Source organism: Callithrix jacchus, chromosome 16, assembly GCF_049354715.1.
Source record: "Callithrix jacchus isolate 240 chromosome 16, calJac240_pri, whole genome shotgun sequence".
NCBI lineage: Eukaryota > Metazoa > Chordata > Mammalia > Primates > Cebidae > Callithrix > Callithrix jacchus.
The window spans coordinates 57,099,634-57,117,724 of NC_133517.1; the positions used below are offsets into that span (position 1 = coordinate 57,099,634).

The 18,091-nt window shown below is 44.3% G+C and overlaps 1 protein-coding gene across 17 annotated transcripts in view; it reads left to right on the plus strand.

The window, feature by feature from the left end:
* Positions 1-18,091, plus strand: part of TRAPPC9 (trafficking protein particle complex subunit 9) — a 714,602-nt gene that overhangs the window by 25,396 nt on the left and 671,115 nt on the right. For all 17 annotated transcript variants that reach the window (XM_054246591.2, XM_078353100.1, XM_078353106.1 and 14 more), the window contains 2 exons: positions 3,499-3,644; positions 7,554-7,682. In XM_054246591.2, the coding sequence (XP_054102566.2) occupies positions 3,499-3,644; positions 7,554-7,682 (275 nt within the window). The remainder of the gene's footprint in view (positions 1-3,498; positions 3,645-7,553; positions 7,683-18,091) is intronic.

The following is an 18,091-nucleotide window of genomic DNA, read 5'->3' on the forward strand; positions in this document are numbered from 1 at the left end:
TATTATAGAGACAGGGTCTTCCTGTGTTGCTCAGGCTGGTCTTGGACTCCTGGCCTCAAGGAATCCTTTCATGCCAACCCCTTGAGTCACTAGGATTATAGGCATGAACCACCACACCTGGCTCATTCTGTTTTTATACAAGTTAGAATATTGGTATGGTTTTATTGGACCATGACTATAATATGAAAAACAGTAAGAGTATTTATATGACTTCTTTTTGTAAAAGTCCTATGTTTTAGAAACAAATTGTTTATCATAATGTTTATATTTTTAAAAACAAGTTGTTTATTTAATTTAGAAGATGTTACTAGAAAAGTATTTTTTTGGCCAGGCTCATCCCAGCACTTTGGGAGGCCGAGGCAGGTGGATCATGAGGTCGGGAGTTCAAGACCAGTGTTACTAACATGGTGAAACTCTGTCTCTACTAAAAATACAAAGATTAGCTGGTTGTGGTGGTGGTGTGTGCCTGTAATCCTAGCTACTCAGAAGGCTGAGGCAGGAGAATCCCTTGAGCCTGGGAGGCAGAGGGTGCAGTGAGCTGAGATTGTGCTACTGCCCTCCAGCCTGGGCAAGAGAAGGAGACTGTCTCAAAAAAAAAAAAATTTTTTTTGAAATTTTGTGGGTTATATTTTGCTATAGCGGGTGTACATTTTTGTGAAGTTCATATGAAGATGTAATAATTTACTTCTTTCTTTTCTTTAGAGACAGGAGCGTGGTCTGTTACCCAGACTAGAGAGCAGTGGCATAATCAGGGCTCACTGCAGTCATGTACTCCAGGGCACAAGCAATCTTCCTGCCTCTACCTCCTGGGGAGCTGGGACTACAGGTGTGAGCCACCATGCCCAGCTGATTTTAAAACATTTTTGTAGGCTGGGCATGGTGGCTAATGCCTGTAAATCTAGCACTTTGGGAGGCTGAGGCAGGTGGATTGCTTGGGCCCAGGAGTTCCAGACCAACCTTGGCAGCATGGCGAGACCCTGTCTCTACAAAAAAATATAAATATTAGCTGAGCAAGGGGTTGTGTGCGTGTAGTCCCAGTTACTTGGGAGGCTGAGGTGGGAGGATCACCTGGGCCTCTGTAGAGACATAGCTCTTGCTCTGCTGTCCAGCTGTCTTGAAGTCCTAGTCTTATGTGATCCTCCTGCCTCGGCCTCTCAAAGTGCTGGTATTACAGGTGTGACCCCCCATGCCTGGGCTAATTTACTTCTTTAGGATGCTTTAAAAAGCAAATCTGGGCCGGGCGCGGTGGCTCACGCCTATAATCCCAGCACTTTGGGAGGCTGAGGCGGGTGGATCATGAGGTCAAGAGATGGAGACCATCCTGGTCAACAAGGTGAAACCCCGTCTCTACTAAAAATACAGAAATTAGCTGGGCATGGTACTTGGGAGGTTGAGGCAGGAGAATTGCTTGAACCCAGAAGGCGGAGGTTGCGGTGAGCCGAGATCGTGCCATTGCACTCCAGTCTGGGTAAACGAACAGCAAAACTCCATCTCAAAAAAAAAAGCAAATCTTTTTCTAATTGGTTAGGAGTAAAGTTTTGTTGTTGTTTTGAGTCAAATATAAAATATATTAAGACAATATACAGTAGTATTTGTAAACTTATTCATGTATTAAGAGTCGACAGTTATGTTATTGGAGGAGGAAAATGTCCATTTGGATACTGAAACTTTTTCTCACTTGGAACAGGATAACATACCAAGGAAGTGAGCAGAACACTGTCTGCCTCTGAGAGTAAGAGCTGGCTAGGCATGGTGGCTCATGTTTGTAATCTCAGCAATTTGGGAGGCTGAGGCAGGAGGATCACTTGAGCCCAGGAGCTCAAGACCAGCTTGAGCAACATAAGGAGACCCTATCTCTACAAAAAAAAAAAAAAAAAAAAAATAGCCAGGTGTTGTGGTGCACACCTGTGGTCCCAGTTACTGGGGAGGCTGAGCTGGGAGGATTGCTTGAGCCCAGGAGTTGGAGGTTGTAGTGAGCTGTGATTGTGCCACTGTACTCCAGCCTAGGCAACAGAACAAGACCTTGTCTCTAAAAAAAAAAAAAAAAAAAAAAAAAAAATTGAAAAAAGAAAAAATGTTCTAGAAACACATCAATGACACTTAACCCAAAATGCAGAGGCTGAAGGCAAGAAGGCTTCCTTGAGAAACCAGTCATTGAGATGAGCCTAAAAGAGAGTGAAGCTGTGAGACAGACAGAGCCTGAGATTGGGGGGACTCTGGCATTGTAGCAAGGTTGTCTGTTGGGGGCAAGGGCACAGTGGTAGGAGGGGAGGCCGGAGCCATGGGTGGAGGGGCTAGTTGTGGACGGCATGCCTCTCCCTAGGACTGAATTGAGGATCCGGTGAAAGGTTTGCAGTGGGGAGGACACAGACTGATTTGTGCTTTGGGAAGGACACTCTGGCTATGTGTGGAGAAGCAATGAGGGGAGAGGGGGTGCAGAATGGGGGGTCAGAGACTAGTGGAGGCTGCTGGGGTGACTGCTGTTTCGATGGGAGGAGCAGCCCAGAGGCTGCATTTTTTTATGGGAAGGGTCTGTTAGCAGAGGCCAACCTGACACTGCCTTGTGGCCAGGAGGGAGACAAATGAAGGCTAGCGTTTCTTCTCTCTGCATCTGCCTCACGTCACCATCTTTGTTCAAAACGTATTCAGAATGGGAAAGCTAAATTCCAGAGTAACAAAGAGTTTGTTGGACTTGTTAGAGTTAGGCATGATCGGATTTAATTATATTGAGATCTGTCAATAACTTTCATTTACTTAGAAAGTTCACATCTTCTGGGTTTCCAGAGGACTTTTATTCTCGATAAGATTGCTTTCTTGAGGGAAAGTTTAATCCAGCTGCAATTTTTCTTTAAAAAAACCATTTATCTTAAGAAATATAATATTGAAAGAATATTTAAAGAAGTATTTAAAAATGGTAAAAGGAAGATTTTTGTGTAGTCGCTTTGGTTTCTGGAAGCCTTTGCATTATTTAATAGCATTTCCTTGCCAGTGTTTAAAGAGCTATTAGTGAGCCCAGGCCCTGCCCTCTGAAAGCATTCCTAAAGCTTGCTCTGAAACAGTGAAGATAAATGTCTTGTTTGCTGAAGCCAAATGGTTGTCTAATAAGAGGATCTCTCTTTATAAAATAATAATAGATGTGATATTAAGAAGGGGAAGATAATTGACTTTTTTAAAAAGCTAAAACATAAACTTCCTTATGCTAATGTTACAACTGGAAAATCTAAAAAGAAAAACCCGACTCTAACATTGTCTGCATGAAATACATGGTAGAAGTCTGTGTACCTGTCACCTTTAAAAAACCCCTTGACAGAACATTTTCGAAGTCAAGATTACTCCAGCTCACGTAAATGGCAATGATTACTGCTGGCTTTAAATTATGGAGCCTACAGTTGCCTTCTTAGCAATGTTACTGGTGAGAGAATTGCGTAGTGCTTAGTCAGAGTGCTTTTTGGGTGGGAGTGGTATAGTAATAGTGACACACTTTCATTTCCTTTGTAGACATTACAAGAAGCGGTGCCAAGGCCGCATGCGGAAGCACGTGGGAGACCTGTGCCTGCAGGCGGGGATGCTGCAGGACTCGCTGGTACATTACCACATGTCCGTGGAGCTGCTCCGCTCCGTGAATGACTTTCTGTGGCTTGGAGGTAAGATAAGCTGATGAAGGCGATCTGATATGTAATTGTGTCAACCGTTACTTGAAATGAGAGGAAACTGAAAAAGAAAGTCCCCAAAAAGAAGGGATGAGGGAGGAAAAGCAGCCAGCCTGTGCTGGTTACCACAAGCAGTGGCCTGGGGTGCTTCCCTGCAGTATCTGCTGCCCTCTGCCCGCCCTGCTATGCATCTTCTGAAGGACGCCCTGCCCACGCTGTCCATCTTCCTCTGTTCTTAGCACACTGTGCCCTCTGCTTTGGATGCCGTTCCCATGATCTTCACCTCATAGGCTCATCCCTCAAAACCTCCTCCATGTGTCACATGATGAATGGATAAACAAAGTGTGGTGTGGGAATACAGCGGAATGTGACTCAGTCATGAAAAAGAAGGAAATTATGATACCAGTGCAGCACGGATGAATCTTGACAACTTTGTGCTAAGTGAGAGAAGCCAGACAAAAAAGGCCACAGACTGTATGATTCTGTTTATATGAAGTGGCTAGAATAGGCACATCTATAGAAGCAGAAATCTGTAGAAGCAAATCTGTAGGCAAATCTGTAGAAGGTTCTAGGGGCTGGGAAGTGGCTGTTAATGGGCATGAGGTTTCTTTTTGGGTGAGGAGCATGTTCCAGAATCAGATAGTGGTGATGCTTGCACAGTTATGAATATTCCCAAAACTGCTGAATTATGCACTCTAAGTGGGTGAAGTATATGGTATGTGAACTCTATGTCAATCTTAAAAATTATAAAAAGGGCAAGAGGAAAACCTACTTCAAAGAATAGCCGGCTCTGATCCCCCCTCTGCAGTCGGCTGAGCAGACATTGTCTGACCTGTTGCTGACCCTTTGCGCTGGAATTGGATGTCTGTGTGTGGCCTTCCCTTGGGGACTGCATCTCCTGGAGGTGGGCCTGGGAGGTCTGGACTGGCTGTGTCCATGCCTGACAGGTTGCAATGTTCTCTAAATGCTTGTTAAATGAACGATGTGTGAGGAAGGACTGAAACAGGGTTCTTTTGTTGAAGTTGACAGTTTAGCAAGGACACCTGTCAGCCACTTACAAGAATACAAGTCAGAATGAAGTCATGAGGTGAGTTCTTTAACAGAAGTTTAATGAGGTGCTGTAGAATACATTAAATGTAAGAAATTCTTTCTTTCTTTTTTTGAGACAGACTCTTGCTCTGTCATCCAGGGTGGAGTGGAGTGGCATGATCTCGGCTCACTGCAACCTCTGCCTCCTGGGTTCAAGTGATTCTCCTGCCTCAGTCTTCTGAGTAGCTGGGAATCCAGGCGTGCACTACCATGCCTGGCTAATTTTTGTATTTTTAGTAAAGATGGGGTTTTGCCATGTTAGCTGGGCTGCTCTTGAACTCCTGACCTCAGGTGATCTGCCTGCCTTGGCCTCCCAAAGTGCTGGGATTACAGGCATGAGCTACTGTGCCCAGCCAAATATAAAAAATACTTTAAATGGCCAGGTATGGTGGCTCACACCTATAATCCCAACACTTCTACCAAAAAATAAAAAATAAAAAAACCTCAGTTCACCTCATTTCTTAAAAAAAAAAGAAAAAAAATTAAAAAACATTAGCTGGGTAGAAACCAGCCTGAGCAACATAGGGAGACCTCACTTATACAAAAAAAAATTAAGAGGCATTAGCTGAGTGTGGTGGTCTGTGCCTGTAGTCCCAGCTACTTGTGAGGCTGAGGCAGAAGGATGGCTTGAGCCCAGCAGGTCAAGGCTGCAGTGAGCCATCACCGCACCACCGCACTCCATCCTGAGCAATAGTGAGACTTTGTCTTTTTTTTCTTTTTTTTTTTTTAAAGATGGGGTTTCACTGTGATGGCCAGGCTGGTCTTGAACTCCTGACCCCAGGTGATCCACCCACCTCGGCCTCCCAAAGTGCTAGGATTACAGGCGTGAGCCACTGCCCCCGGCCGAGACTTTGTCTTTTAAGAAAAAACAAAAATAAAACTTAAAATGGACTTAAATTTAGGTGGTTTTTTTTTTTTTTTTTTTGAGACGGTGTCTTGCTCTGTTGCCCAGGCTAGAGTGCAGTGGCGAGATCTCAGCTCACTGCAACCTCCTGGGTTCAAGGGATTCACCGAGTAGCTGGGATTATAGGCGCCGCCACCACACCTGGCTAATTTTTGTAGTTTTAGTAGAGATGGGGTTTCAGCATCTTGGCCAGGCTGGTCCTGAACTCCTGACCTCGTGATCCACCTGCCTCGGCCTCCCAAAGTGCTGGGATTACAGGTCTGAGCCACTGTGCCCAGCCCAAATTTAGGTTTTTAAAGAGGCTAGAGAAATAAAAGTGGGGAACAAAAGGGAGTAAGAATTAGGGATAAAAAGAAAAGAGAAGCAGATAAAGGATTAAGAGGGATGAGAGAGTGAGTTTCACTTGGCTTTTTTGAAAGAGTGCTGTCTCCCTAAGTTCTCCTTATTGTGTCAATTAGAGAGTAAGTGCATCTCCCAGCACAGTCTGAGACTAGGGCCTGTGCGGCAGGAGCTTCTTCAGAAAGACTGGGACCGCCCATGTGCCTTACTCCGGAGGGCTCCTACAGAGTCCACGGAGAGGGATGGTGCTGTGTGCCCTGGGCCTCTTCCATGGCCTCTCAAACAGTGGAGTTGTCCAGAAGCTACTTATGCCTGACATCACAGCTGACTGAATGTAAAAGCAGATAGAAGATCCAGCTGACTTGTATTAACTCTGACATTAAAGAAATGTGTCAACATGTAAAATAATGCCATTCCTCCAGTATTTTATTTTTGTTTTGGAAAATAATTATTTTTCATAAAAATGTTAATGCATGAGAAACTTATTCTTTTATTATTTTTTTTTATTTTTTGAGACAGAGTCTTGCTCTGTCACACAATTGCATGATCTCCGCTCACTGCAACTTCCACTTCCCAGGTTCAAGCGATTTTCTTGCCTCAGGCTCCCAAGTAGCTGGGGCTACACGTGTGCGCTATCAAACCTGGCTAATTTTTGTATTTTGAGTAGACTTGGGGTTTCACCATATTGGTCAGGCTGGTGTTGAACTCCTGACCTTAAGTGATCCACCCGCCTCGGCTTCCCAAAGTGCTGTGATTACTGGCATGAGCCACCATGCCAGGCCTATTTTAAAAGGAATTAATACATAAATCCTTTTCTCAGTTTTAGTTTCCAATATGGTAAATATCTACGGTGTGACCCACATCACAGAAAAAGCTCTTTGTGATCCTAAATAATTTCTAAGAGCATCAAGGCGTTTTTAGACCAAAAGTTGAAGGACCACTGAATTAATGGATAACGATGGTAGAGATGAATACTGTGGCACACTTTACAAGGCATGTGGCATAGCTCGAGATGATTAGGTTGTCACTGCCGTGAGAGAAGTGGCTGTGTAGCGAGTTGATGCAGCTGTCTTTGAGGGAGAGCTAGGTCTACAGTCTCAAAGGAGCAGGTGCCTCTGGGGTGTATGGTCTGGAAAGGCATTCTGGTCTTGCTTTGGTGCTATTACTTTGAAATATTTTCAGTTCAGGGCACTTTCTGTTATACATCTCTATAGCTCCAGAACCTGGGGCAGTCTGCCACACAGTCTATGGAGGAAGGCTGGCCACGTGAATGAATGAATGCAGAGGCTGGCCTGTTTCACGTGTGCACTCAGCCCTGCAGGGAAACCTTGAGTGTGGTGAGAGTGTTCTGTGTTGCCTGCCTTGACATGGGCATGGGAAAGACTGTGGCAAGTTCCCATTTGCAAAAAACTAGTGATCTTTAGGTTTGATCTTTGTCGTGGGAGAAAAATGGGCATTTCCAATTAATCCACCTGTTGAAATCACTCTTAGCCACTGCAGTTTGAACTAATGATGGGCCACTGACTTTACTAATGCTGCTGGTTTTTGGTTTTTGTTTTCTTAATGCCTAGCTGCTCTGGAAGGATTGTGTTCAGCTTCTGTCATCTATCACTATCCTGGTGGAACTGGTGGTAAGAGTGGAGCTCGGAGGTTCCAGGGCAGCGCACTCTCTGCGGAAGCAGCCAACAGACACCGGCCAGGTGAGCGCTGCCCTTTCCCAGCCTCTGTTCATCTGCAGTCTTTAAAGAAAGCTCACTCATTTATTACCGTTTTCTTTGAGTTAGCACTAGTGTTTACATAAACTGTAAAATCTGTTGAGTCAGAAGTCTTGCACGAGACATTTTCTTCTGATTTTACTGAATACTTACCACTAATGGATTAGAATGATTGGCTGATTTCTGGGATACTTGCATAAAATTTCCTGGTAGAATGGACTTGAGGTTCTGTGTCTAAGTCTTTTTTATATTTTATGTATTGGGAGAAGCTAGTCCTAGAGGTCAATTTTAACAGCTGATTCAGGTCCTGGGAGCAGTTTCTTATTTTACTGGCTGATGAAGTTCTCTCAATGAGTTGTTTGATATGCTTATGCTTGGTAGCATAAGAAAACCAAGAGTGAAAAAGTTTCCTGGGCGGAGCAGATGCACGAATGCTGAATGAACATGAGCGTTTTGGTCCCTGAAGAATGAACGTGCCTTTAATGGCTCAGGACTTAGCCATCACATTGCAGAGCTCACAAAGACTGTACCAAAGAATGCAGAGCTCCAGGCCACACACAAAACTGCTAGGAATTTTTATTTTATTTTTGTTTTTTTGGTCCATGAGATTTTTGTATATTTTTCCCTTCAAAGACAAAAAAAGTTAGTTAATGTGTATTGGATGGGGAAACGTCTCACCATTTTTCCCATGAATTGTATCATACCTCGTCATCAGCAGAGAATGCAGAGACTGCCTTCATGGGCTGGTGACTGTAGCCACACGGTCCAAAGCCGCATGCCCTCTGTGTAGATTTGCTTAGATGAACTGTAATGATTCTTGAAGATAATTTTGGCATTCTTTAGTGGTACATCCCTCTTGGTGACATCTCAGTTATTGAAGAGGAAAGTGAGGCAGGCTGAGGGTGCCGTCCCAAGTCTGAAGTTTAAACAGGCATGTCCCTGCTGCTTGCTTCCTGTGCCGTGACCTGACTCGGATGCACTCCATTTTTGTTCACCAACTCTATTTACTGGTGATTATATTCGCTCTCACTGGCATGAGACAGCAGTGGTTGAAGTTTCACTGTTTTCTCTAGTCAGCAGCCAAGTGCTAACGTCTCTGACACACCCAGAAAGGTGAAAGCAGGTTTAATTTTCTCTTTAAAAGAAAGTTTTCTGGGCTGGGCAAGGTGGCTCATGCCTTTAATCCCAGCACTTTGGGAGGCTGAGGCAGGCGGATTGAGGTCAGGAGTTTGAGATCAGCCTGGCCAACATGGTGAAACCCTGTGTCTACTAAAAAAACAAAAATTAGCTGGGCGTGGTGGAGCATACCTGTAATCCCAGCCACTCAGGAGGCTGAGGCAGGAGAATTGCATGAAACCAGGAGGCTGTGAGCTAAGATCGCGCCACTGCACTCCAGTCTGGCGACAGAGTGAAACTTTGTCTTAAAAAAAAAGTCTTCTGCTCCTAGGAGTGCCTGCCTGCCTTCCTTTCTTTCTCTCTTTCTGTTTTTCCTTCCTTCCTTCCTTCCTCTTCCCTTCCTCTTTCTTTCTTTCTCTCTCTCTTCCTTTCCTTCCCTTTCCCTCCCTCCCTTCCCCTCTCTTTTTTCCCTCCTTCCCTCCCTCCCTTTTCCTTTTTCCTTCCTTCCTTCCTCTCTCTCTTCCTTTTCTTCCCTTTCTCTTTCCCTTTCTCTTTCCCTCCCTCCCACCATCTCTCCCTCTCTCCCTCTCTCCCTCTCTTCCTCTTTCCCTCACTTTCTCCTACCCTCACTCCCTCTCTCCCTCTGTCTCTGAGATGGACTTTTGCTCTGTTGCCCATGCTGCAGTTCAATGGCACAATCTCAGCTCATTGCAACCTCTGCCTCCCAGATTGAAGCAATTCTCCTGCCTTAGCCTCTGTAGTAGCTGGGATTATAGGCACCTGCTACCACACCCAGCTAATTCTTGTATTTTTTGTAGAGACAAGGTCTCACCATATAGGCCGGACTGCTCTCAAACTTTTGACCTCAGGTGATCCACCTGCCTCGGCCTCCCAAAGTGCTGAGATTACAGGTGTGATCCAGCGCACCTGGCCTAACAGTGCCTTTCATTGGAGGTGTTTAGATTTTTTTTCCTTTATTTTATTTTTTTAAATTGTGGTTTGAAGAGCTGTAAATGTGTTGCAACTGTTTCACCGATACGAAGAGGAAGACTAGAAACTTTTTAGGGTCACATTTCATTTCTTCCCTTTCCTAATTATAGGCAAATAAAATTTAAAGACATTGAAACACTGCTGTGTCTGTAGTAGAGAAATGTCTTTATTTAGATTTGCATAGAGTAAAAATCTTGGGAACTTTTTTCTGTTGAAGACAGTCTGTGGGGAAGAATATCGGGTAACAGTGACACTTAGATGACAGGAGAAAGGGCAATGGGACTGTCTGTCATTTAAAAACTTGGTAGGTTGGGCATGGTGGCTCACGCCTGTAATCCCAGCACTTTGGGAGGCCAAGGTGGGAGGATCACTTGAGGTCAGGAGTTTGAGATCAGCCCGACCAACATGGTGAAACCCCATCTCTACTGAAAATATAAAAATTAGCCAGCCGTCGGGCCGGGCGCAGTGGCTCAAGCCTGTAATCCCAGCACTTTGGGAGGCCGAGGCAGGTGGATCATGAGGTCAAGAGATCGAGACCATCCTGGTCGACATGGTGAAACCTCGTCTCTACTACAAAAATTTAGCTGGGCACGGTGGCGCGTGCCTATAATCCCAGCTACTGAGGAGGCTGAGGCAGGAGAATTGCCTGAACCCAGGAGGCGGAGGTTGCAGTGAGCCGAGATTGTGCCATTGCACTCCAGCCTGGGTAACAAGAGTGAAACTCCGTCTCAAAAACAAAACAAAACAAAAATTAGCTGGGTGTGGTAGTGTGTGCCTGTAGTCCCAGCTACTCAGGAGGCTGAGGTGGGAGGATTGCTTGAACCCAGGAGTTTGAAGTAGTGAGCTGTGGTTGTGCCACTGCACTCCAGCCTCGGTGACAAAGCAAGATCCTGTCTCAAAAAAAAGAAAAAAAATTTAAGAAGCTTGGCAATGATTTGACTACCTTTAAAGCAATGCGGTATCCAGATCTATTAATGGGCATGATCTCAGGAACAGAGATGCCGTCTCATCTTGGATATGAATCTTGAGATTAATATCCAGGTTTGTAGTGGCAGCCTTGTCTCACATCAGGAGTCAGTGGCATCTGTTTGAGATAAAGACCAACCTGATGATTTAATATCCTCCCTTGTTTCAGTAGCAAAACAGCAAAAATGCTGACGTCAGTCAATATCACTGTAACCTGAAGCAGGTTGTTAATGTCTTTTTGCCTCAGTTTTCTTTCTTTCTTTTTTTTTTTTTGAGTCCAGGTTTTGCTCTTGTTGCCCCAGGCTGGAGTGCAGTGGCACAATCTTAGCTCATTGCAACCTCGGCCTCCTGGTTCAAGCAATTCTTCTGCCTCAGCTGCCCCAGTAGCTGGGATTACAGGTGCCTGCCACTATGCCCAGATACTTATTTGTGTTTTTAGTAGACACAGGAATACACCATGTTGGCCAGGCTGGTCTTGAACTCCTGTCCCCAGGTGATCCACCTGCCTCAGCCTCCCAAAGTGCTGGGATTACAGGCTTGAGCCACTGCGCCTGGCTGCGTTATCTTAGTTTAAAATACAGTTCTATAGTTCCTGCCTCTTTTTGCTTTAATTCTCCTTTTGTTTTAAATTTCACTTTTACAGTATTTCAAAGGTTGGGACCACTAAATCTTAATCTGGAGACTTGTGTATTAATCTGTCATCTTATAATTAATGGACAAAACTTATTTTAAAAATTAATAGGACATTTTGTAATTAATCCAAAAGGAAGTACTTATCATGGACTTGTAAATATTTCTTTCTGGTCATTTCTACCTTTTGTACTGTCATCATTATCAAAATGGCTGTACATTATTCAGCCCCTATTGTAGGCCAGCGGATGTGCCTAACACTTTGCCTAAGTTTTACCTCACCACAGGCCTTTGAAGGTAGGGACTAATGCTTCCATTTTGCAGGTGAGGGGACTGAGGCTGGGTAACTTGCTCCACATCCCTCAGTGTGGTGTGTGGCGGAGTTGGGATTTGAACCTGGGTTGATGTGATTACAGAATGTGTATTCTTAAGGGCTCCTCGAATCAGCCTCCCCTTGACTGGCTGCCTGAAACTCTGTGAGTTTCATAAATGTTGGATTTTAGTGGTCTAAGCCTGACTAGGCCTTAAAAGAAGAAATATCGTAAGAATATGAGAGTGGCATAGATTAAAATTGTGCCTTGTCACAAATGTTTTATTCTCTGCTAACAACCTAAAAAGTAATATTTTAATTTTCTTTGTAAGCATGAGAAACAATACATTAAAAATAATTATGTGTCAGATGTGTTAAACGAGGGAAAAAGAAAAAAGAAATAAACCAGAATTAAGGAGAAAAAAGTGATTACAGTGCAAAAATAGAAGTGGTTTTAAAAATTCAACCATTGCTAATGACCTACTGCTTGTTTTTCTCTAGTGACGTTGGCTAAGGGAAAATGTTATATTGAATTGGTGTTAGGCAGTCATTTTTTTTTTTTTTGAGACACATGTCTATGGTATGTTTAGGCTGGACTTAGACTTCTGGACTCAAGTAGTCCCCTTGCCTCAGCCTCTTCAGTAGTGGGGCCACCGGCATGCACCACTGTGCCTGGCTTCAATGTACTCTTTAGAATGGAAGAGAAGATTAAGTTAGTGAATTTTGACAGAAAATAGAAATATGTACTCTTTTCTTTGTTGATGATGATATGTAAGTTTTGTGGGACTTTGGACTTGTTAGCCTTGTTTTTTATGGTCTAAATCTATTTCCTCATGTGTGAGATTAGCGTAATGCTGTATACTTTGTATGGCTGTAAGAGTTAGATACGATGGGTACAAAGCACCTAAAAGGGGCTCCATGAAAATTAGCCAGTGGGTCAAAACCAGGCTCAGCGGCTTGCACCATTAGTCACTGGGGAGGCTGAGACCAGAGGATGCTTGGGCTCAGGGTGCAAGGCCAGCCTGGGCAACATAGTGAGACCCTGTCTTTAAAAAAAAAAAAAAAGGATCAGAGGCTAAGGTGAAGTTACAAAGTTATGGTGCTATGCATATGAAAACTAGACAAAGTTATATTTCTACGCAAACGAAGACTTGGCCCCACCAGTTTCCCATCTGCCGGGCAGAAAAGGTCAAAGGGAGCAGCCTGTAGTCTCTTTGTCACTTAGTTGTGGAAAGTTAGGGTTTTCCTTTCAATTTAGCTCCAGGAAGTCGGCGTGGAACAGCCTTAGTTTCCTTGCCTCTAGACCCTATTCTCCTGTCTCGAGCTTATCTTTTTTGTGATTGAGAAAATTTTGTTTTTTTTCTGTATCTTTAATAGATGAAAAAAAAAATGTTGATTTGACATCAGTCACTTTCCTTTATAGAGTGAATACAAGGGGACATTGTTGAATAGATTTTTTTTTTTGAGACAGAGTCTTGCTCTGTTGCCTAGGCTGGAGTGCAGCACACAACCTTGGCTCGCTGTCACCTCTGCTTCCCGGGCTCAAGTGATTCCTGTGCCTCAGCCTCCTGAGTAACAGGAATACAAGGGTGTGCCACCATGCCCAGCTAATTTTTGTAGAGATGAGGTTTCGCCATGTTGGCCAGGCTAGTCTTGAACTGTTGAGCTCCACTCTCCTTGGCCTCCCAAAGTGCTGAGATTACAGGTGTGAGCCACTGCGCTTGGCTGATTGTGCTGTTGTAATATGTAAATAAATGTGTTTGTATTTCAACAAAATTGTATGATTAATAGTTGCCAGTCCTTTGGGAAGTATTTTTTTTTGGTAAGCCACTTAGGTTATTTACTGATTGAAATACACAGCTGTGACTTTTATGATTATAGGGTTGGTATAGATTAAGGTGGCTTTTGTTATGGTGCAAAATACAAGGACTAGGGGGAAGCTTTGCTACTTATTGCTCTGGGTAGCAACATCACTACCTGTAAAATAAAGAGAGTGGCCCAGATGCCCGAGTTTTCTTCCTGTTCTAAGATTAGTTTCTGTTTATATTTAGGGGTGTTAAAAGTTTTCAGATTAAATACTGAATACTGTTCCCTTCCTCGAAGCAGATTTCAGTATGTGCCAGCTAAGCTTTTAGTTCCGGTCTCTGAGCATCGTTTTTTAAAAAGCCCTGTTGATCATTTCTTATGACAACAATTAAATTTACCTTTTTTTCAGCAACCTGGAAAGACCTTTCTGGCCATAGGTGGCGCTGGTGTGTGTGTGTGTGTGTATTTTTTTTCATGTCCTAATTTTTCTGTTTGTAAAAGAAGACTTAAACAAGGCTTCCTTCATTTGAATTTTGTTGTTGTTGTTTAATGCTTCTAAATAGCACTATGCCCATTATATTTGTATACCTGGAAAAGTATTCTAGGTATCTTATTTTTATTATGTAATTTGAGCGTGAAAATGTCAGACATGCAGTGTGGACAGTGGTGAAATTGGACTTTTCTTCCAGTGTTAGAAATCAGGCAGTCAGCCATGATTTTTAAAAGCGATAGAAACCATCGGGAGCACCTTAAAGCTGAAAAGAGTCTTGAACTCCCTGAGTATCGGAACTGCTTTTGCGTGTTTGCTAGTGGGTGGTATTGTGGTATCATGGAAAAGCCTAGTTCAGCTGGCTTGTGTTTGAACGCAGGTGCCACAGTTCTTTCTCAGGTGCCGCCCCCGCCCCCATCTATGAGTAGGGGCTGCTAATTTCTGCTTTGTAGAATTGTGAGAATGAGAGAGAATGTGTGCAAAATATTTAGCATGGTGGTCATCTCATAAAATATCTCATGACTGTTAGCTATTGCTTTATATGAAGTCATTTTATAGCATTTGGAAATTACTAAGGCATTGGAATAAGAAAAATGTTTTCGTGAAGAAAGACTCAATTAGGAAATGAAGGAAATATCCTGAGGAGTCAGTAGTTCTTATACCTGTAATTTAGCTGCAGGATTAGAGACATGGCTTTTATACAGGCATCTTGACCCTACCCAAGCCACAGAATTATCGTGGAATAATAAATGTGGGGGCTTAAAGGAGCCCAATAATAACTCTCCTGTTTTCTTTTTTTTTGAGACTGAGTCTTGCTGTATTACCCAGGCAAGTGCGGTGGTGTGATCTCGGCTCACTGCAACCTCTACCTCCTGGTTCAAGCAATTCTCCTGCCTCAACCTCTCAAGTAGCTGGGATTACACATGCCTACCACCACACCCAGCAAATTTTTGTATTTTTAGTAGAGATGGGGTTTCACCATGTTGGCCAGGCTGGTCTCGAACTCCTGACCTTGTGATCCACCTGCCTCGGCCTCCCAAAGTGTTGGGATTACAGGTGTGAGCCACTGAGCCTGGCCCAACACTCCTGTTTTCTTCAACAACCAATTAAGAGATGAGACAAGAGTAAGCAGGTAGAGAATCAAAATGTCATCCTTATTAGTGATGAAACCACATTCTCTGCCTGGCGAGGTGGGTCACACCTGTAATCCTAGCACTTTGCGAGGCCGCAGCTGGTGGATCGCTTGAGTCCAGGTGTTTGAGACCAGCCTGGGCAACATGGTGAAATCCTGTCTCTACAAAAAATACAAAAAATTAGCCGGGTATGGTGGCGCATGCCTATAGTCCCAGCTACTCAAGGGGCTGAGGTGGGAGGATCGCTTGAGCCCAGGAGGCAGAGGTTGCAGTGAGCTGAGATCTCGCCACTGCACTCCAGCCTGGGCAACAGAGCAAGACCTTGTCTCAAAGAAACAAAAAACAACCCCAGATTTTTCATGAACTTGAAGGTTGCATAAAAATGGGCATCCTACTACTGTATCCAAGATCTGGTGGCTGCAGGCCACAGCGGGCCTTCCTACGAGGGACTCCTCCCTGACATAGGCATGGCGGGGCACAGTGTCCTGTACATTTCCTGAGGGTAGCACCCAAGAGTGAAAGAGGAGTTCATGTGCTCAGCTTGTGTTCCAAACTCACTCATCTCACAACTCACCTCACTTGGGTGGGGGAGGAATGGGGTTGGCAAGAGGTATGGTTGCTTAGGACAGAGCTTTTATTATGGAAACCAGAGGAGTGGGGAGCAAGTGCTCTCTTTCCCCTCAGTTTAAACAGGTCATGGGTAACAGTTTCTCTCTTGTTAACAGAGAAATAAGGATAGGCTTTGCAATTTAGACTAGCAAGGAAGTACAAAGGATGATTAGAAGGGAGACTTGTAAAATCACTGTCATAGATAACATTTTCATTTTTTTGGACGGGAGGACAAAGTCTCACTCTGTCACCCAGGCTGGAGTTGTAGTGGCACGATCTCTGCTCACTGCAACCTCTGCCTCCCAGGTTCAAGTGATTCTCCTGCTTCAGCCTCCCAACTAGCTTGGATTACAGGAGTCTGCCACCATGCCCTGCTAATTTTTTGTATTTTTAGTAGAGACGGGGTTTCACCATGTTGCCCAGGCTGTTCTTAGGTGTTTGAGATCATCCTGACCTCAAATGATCTGTCCACGTTGGCTTCCCAAAGAGCTGGAATTACAGGCATGACCCACCATACCAGGCTGATAACATTTGTTGAATACTTAAAATGTGCTACACATATTTTATTTGTTTTTATTTTTATTATTTATTTATGCATTTATTTTTGAGACAGAGTCTCACTCCGTTGCCAGGCTGAAGTGCAGTGATGTGATCTCTGCTCACTGCAACCTTTGCCTCCTGGTTCAAGTGATTCCCCTGCCTCAGCCTCCTGAGTAGCTGGGACTATAGGTGCGTGTCACCATGCCTGGTTAAGTTTTTTGTTCTTCTGTATTTTTAGTAGAGATGTGATTTCACCATGTTGGCCAGGATGGTCTCAATCTCCTGACCTCATGATCCACCGGCCTCAGCCTCCCGAAGTGCTGGGATTGCAGACATGAGCCACTTATTTTTAATATTGGCCCTTATTTTTATTCTTTGGAGATGGAGTCGCTGTGTCACCCAGGCTGGAGTACAATGGTGAGATCTTGGCTCACTGCAACCTCTGCATCCTGGGTTCAGGTGATTCTCGTGCCTCAGCCTCCTGAGTAGCTGGGATTACAGGTGTGTACCCCCATGCCCAGCTAATTTTTGTATTTTTAGTAGAGATGAAGTTTCACCGTGTTGGCCAGGCTGGTCTCAAACTCTTGATCTCAAGTGATCCACCTACCTCTGCCTCTACACACATTTTACATAAACCAGTTTAACCTTTTAATTTTCACAACAACCAGATAAGGTAGGTTACAGATGTGGAAACTGAGGCACTGAGAAGTTAAGGAGCTTGACCAAGGTTATGGAGCTAGTAGGCCAGCTATGGTGGTTCGTTGCCTGTAATCCCAGCACTTTGGAAGGCCAAGGTGGGCAGATTATGAGGTCAGGACTTCGAGACCAGCCCGGCTAATATGGTGAAACCCTATCTCTGCTAAAAATACACACACACAAAAAATTAGCTGGGCATGGTAGTGGGTACTTGTAGTCCCAGCTACTTGGGAGGCTGAGGCAGAAGAACTGCTTGAACCCAGGAGGTGGAGGTTGCAGTGAGCTGAGACGGCACCACTGTACTTCAGCCTGGGCGACAAAGCAAAACTCCATCTCAAACAAAACAGAAGAAAACAAGACACCCTGGCAGTCTGGCTGAGCCCGGTAGATTGGCTGCAGGTGTTTAGAGGGGTCAGCATACCTATAGTTCCCTGTGCACATCCATCCATCAGTCAGGGTTTGGCCAGCATGGAAAAGGTGGGACAGAGAGTGTGATGCAGCAGTGGCAGTTGTGTCCTGGCCACGGGCCACAGAGTGCACTGCGGTTTGCATTAATCATTCGTGTAGGCAGTGGGTCTCTCCTTGTAACAGAATTTTAGTCCATCAGATTCATCTAGAAAACTCCTGCTCAGAGAAAGGGGGGTTTTCTAGATGAACTTAATTTGTATTTCAACAAAATACAACTACTGAATTCTGCTTCAGGGAAGGGAGTGGCGTTCAGTACCCAATCTGAACACTTTAATGCCCCTGAGTATAAAGAAAAGACCGAGGCTCACAGAAGCTAATCTTAGAACAGGAACAAACTGAAGCACTGGCCCCCTCTCTTCATTTTACAGGCAGGGGCGATTGTGTGGGGCTTTCCTATTCAGGTGTTAGGATCCTGTTGTAGAGGTGAGAACCACTAGGAAAGGGCCTGGAAACCAGCATTTGGTGTGTGAGGGCATTCTCTGTAAGGGTCCTGAATGAGACGTATGGAGTTGCCTTCTGCTTACCTCCTGCCTGTGATTTGGCCTTGAAGAGAAAAATGTGCTAATTGTTGAATCCTGCCTGATATTTTGGTGTGATTGATAATTTTGTGTCTCCTATTACATTAGTAGTTAAACCTCCA